This window comes from Eimeria tenella, genomic scaffold (genome assembly GCF_000499545.2).
Source record: "Eimeria tenella Houghton genomic scaffold, Eth_scaff796, whole genome shotgun sequence".
In the NCBI taxonomy this organism is placed as follows: Eukaryota; Apicomplexa; class Conoidasida; order Eucoccidiorida; family Eimeriidae; genus Eimeria; species Eimeria tenella.
In genome coordinates, this window is record NW_013543454.1 from 1 (window position 1) to 2,775 (window position 2,775).

Consider the following 2,775-nt stretch of genomic DNA (forward strand, 5'->3'; position numbering starts at 1 on the left):
CCCCAGCAAGGAGCCGGCGGGGCTCCCCAGGGGACCCAGGAGGGGCCCCCGGGGCCCCGGGGGCCCCAGGGGCCCCAGGGGGGCCCCCCCAGTGTACCTCAATCAGCAGCAGGGGGGCCCCCCTCCTCTTTGTGTTCTTTCCAGTTCATTAGCAGCAGCGGCAGCAGCAAAACTAGTCGCAGCAATTCAGTAGGGGCCCCCAGCCCCTCCCACCAAGCAGCAACAGCAGCAGCAGCAGCTACAGCAGCAGCAGCACCTGCTGCTGCTGCTGCTGGGCCCCCAACCTCTCCGGCCCATACTTTGCAGCCAGCAGCAGCAACAGAGCCAGATATCGACAGCAACGAAGCAATACAGCTGCTGGTGGAAGCATTTAAAGGAGACAAACGACAGCAGCAGCAGCAGCAGCAGCAGCAGCAAAAGGGGGCCCCCCTCCCCAACTTCGCCCGCACAGAAGAGCTGAGGGCCCACAGCCAAACCTTTGGGGGTTCACCCCCAACGGCTTTGAGTGAAAAGACAGCCACGAAAGAAGAAGGTAAATAAATAAATAAATAAATAAATAAATTAATTAATTAATTATAAATAAACAAATAATTAATTAATTAATAATAAATGTAAGGATGGGTTTAAATTGCCGGAGAGAGAGAGGAAGGTGCACGAGGGGCAGAGGTAGGCGGGGCACAGCAGCAGCAGCAGCAGCAGCAGCAGCAGCAGCAGCAACAGCAGCAGCACTTGCTGCTGCCCTAGTAGTTGTAAAGCCAGTAGCAACATCAGCAGCAGCAGTTGCGGCAGCAACAGAAGCAGGACCAGCAGCAGCAGCAGCAACACCAACTACAGCAGCAGCAGCAGCAGCGGCAGCAACTGCAGCAGCAGCAGCAGCAGGTAGCGCGCTGGTGTACATACACCTGGAGGCCCAGCGCCATCCATTACACAGCCAACGAAATTGATGAAACATTTTGAATTAATTTATAGTTAAATATTAATTAAATATTAATTGAATATTAATTGAATATTAATTAAACATTATTTATTTTATTTAATTAAATTAATTAAATATTTATTTCTTTTGTTTTTCAGAAAATTCTTCAGAGCCAAAAGACACGGAGGGCTGGCGGACTCTGACAAACGAAGTAAATTATTAATTTGAATAATTTAAAGTGTTTATTTATTCATTTGTTATTTATTATTCATTTATCATTTATTTACTTGTTTATTTATTTATTTATTATTTATTTATTTATTTGCTGCTATTTCGTGTGCTTCGGGTGTATGTACAGCTCAGACTTGCCAAACAGGTTCTTGACGATCGCCTCCAAGAGCAAACGAAGCAGCTGTCGCTGCTGCAGCAGCAGCTAGACAAAGAGGTAAGCAGCAGCAGCAGAAGGAGCAGCAGCTGCTGCTGCTGCTGCAGCGGCTACTGCAGCAGCAGCAGCTGCTGCTGCGGGGGCAGCGGCAGTGACTGCTGCAGCTGCTCCTGCTGTAGAAACAGCGGCGGAGCAGCAGCAGCCCCTGTCGCAGCACCTCCACCACTAGCCGCAGCAGCAGCAGCAGCAGCAGCAGCTACTGCTTCAGAGTGTTTTATTTTTGCTGCTGCTGCTGATTTGTCGCAGGTGGCGCGAGCAGCAGCAGACCGGCGGCTGCAGCAGCAGACAGAAGCAGAGCTAGCTGCTGCCAAGCAGGAGCTGCAGCAACTCAAGTAATGATTTATTTATTTATCTATTTATTTATTATTTTATTTATGTATTTATCATTTATTTATTCGTTTGTTTACTTATTTATTATGTTTATTACCTTAATATATATTATCTTCAAGTCCGAGAAACAACGAATGGCATTATTAAAGACATGCATGCAAACACAAAACTGCAGTTTCCTCTTGCTGCTGCTGCTGCTGCTGCTGCTGCAGACTTGCTGCTAAGAATATGCCAACTAAGGGAGGCCCCGGAAGCCGCCAGGAGACAAAAAAAGCTGCAGGAGAACTCGAAAATGAAGACCTCAAGAAGCTCATGGAAGAGGTCTTGGTCAGTGCTGCTGCTGCTGCTGCTGCTGCTGCCGCTGCGAGAGGCGTTGCTACAGCTGCGACTGCTATTGCTGCTGCTGCTGCCGCCGCAGGTGCTTACTGCTGCAGCTACTGCTACCGCGATTGGCCCTGCTGCTGCAGTTAGTGCTGTTTTGCTTGCTTCCTTTGTAGCTACTAGCGCTGCTGCTCGTACTGTTGGCTCTGCTGCTGCTGCTGCTGCTGCTGCTGCTGCTGCTGCTTGTTTGGGTGGGAAAGTGTCTGTGTCCCTTCACCAGCAAGACAGATGCAACTCATTCCTTCTTAGCGCTTCAAGCCCTACCACACACGCTCAAAATGCACGGCTTAGGGTTTAGGGTTTAGGGTTTAGGGTTTAGGGTTTAGGGTTTAGGGTTTGTGCGCAGCGGAACTACTGCGACTCGCAAAGAGAAGCTGAACGGCTGCGGCGAGAACTCACAGAACTCAGGGCCGGCATTACTGACGCCGCCTACGACGCAGTAAGCCCTACAACAGCTAGCTAGCTAGCTAGCTAGCTAGCTAGATAGCTAGCTAGCTGGCGTTAGACAGCTAGCTAGCTAGCTAGCTAGCTAGATAGCTAGCTAGCTGGCGTTAGACAGCTAGCTAGCTAGCTAGCTAGCGTTAGGCAGCTAGCTAGCTAGACAGCTAACCAGCTAGGTAGCTAGACAGCCAGCCAAGTAGCTAGACAGCTCGCTAGCTATCTAGCTAGCTAGCTGGCCAGCTAGCCAGCTAGCTAGACAGCT

General features: G+C 49.9%; 1 protein-coding gene across 1 annotated transcript in view; it reads left to right on the forward strand.

The window, feature by feature from the left end:
- Positions 1–617: 617 nt before the first annotated feature.
- The window catches only part of ETH_00017280 (uncharacterized protein), a gene marked incomplete at both ends in the record, with an annotated part of 3,492 nt that continues 1,334 nt past the window's right edge, over positions 618–2,775 (forward strand). The window contains 6 exons of the mRNA XM_013378241.1: positions 618–879; positions 1,075–1,127; positions 1,275–1,361; positions 1,608–1,693; positions 1,904–2,018; positions 2,419–2,511. Of these exons, the coding sequence (XP_013233695.1) occupies positions 618–879; positions 1,075–1,127; positions 1,275–1,361; positions 1,608–1,693; positions 1,904–2,018; positions 2,419–2,511 (696 nt within the window). The remainder of the gene's footprint in view (positions 880–1,074; positions 1,128–1,274; positions 1,362–1,607; positions 1,694–1,903; positions 2,019–2,418; positions 2,512–2,775) is intronic.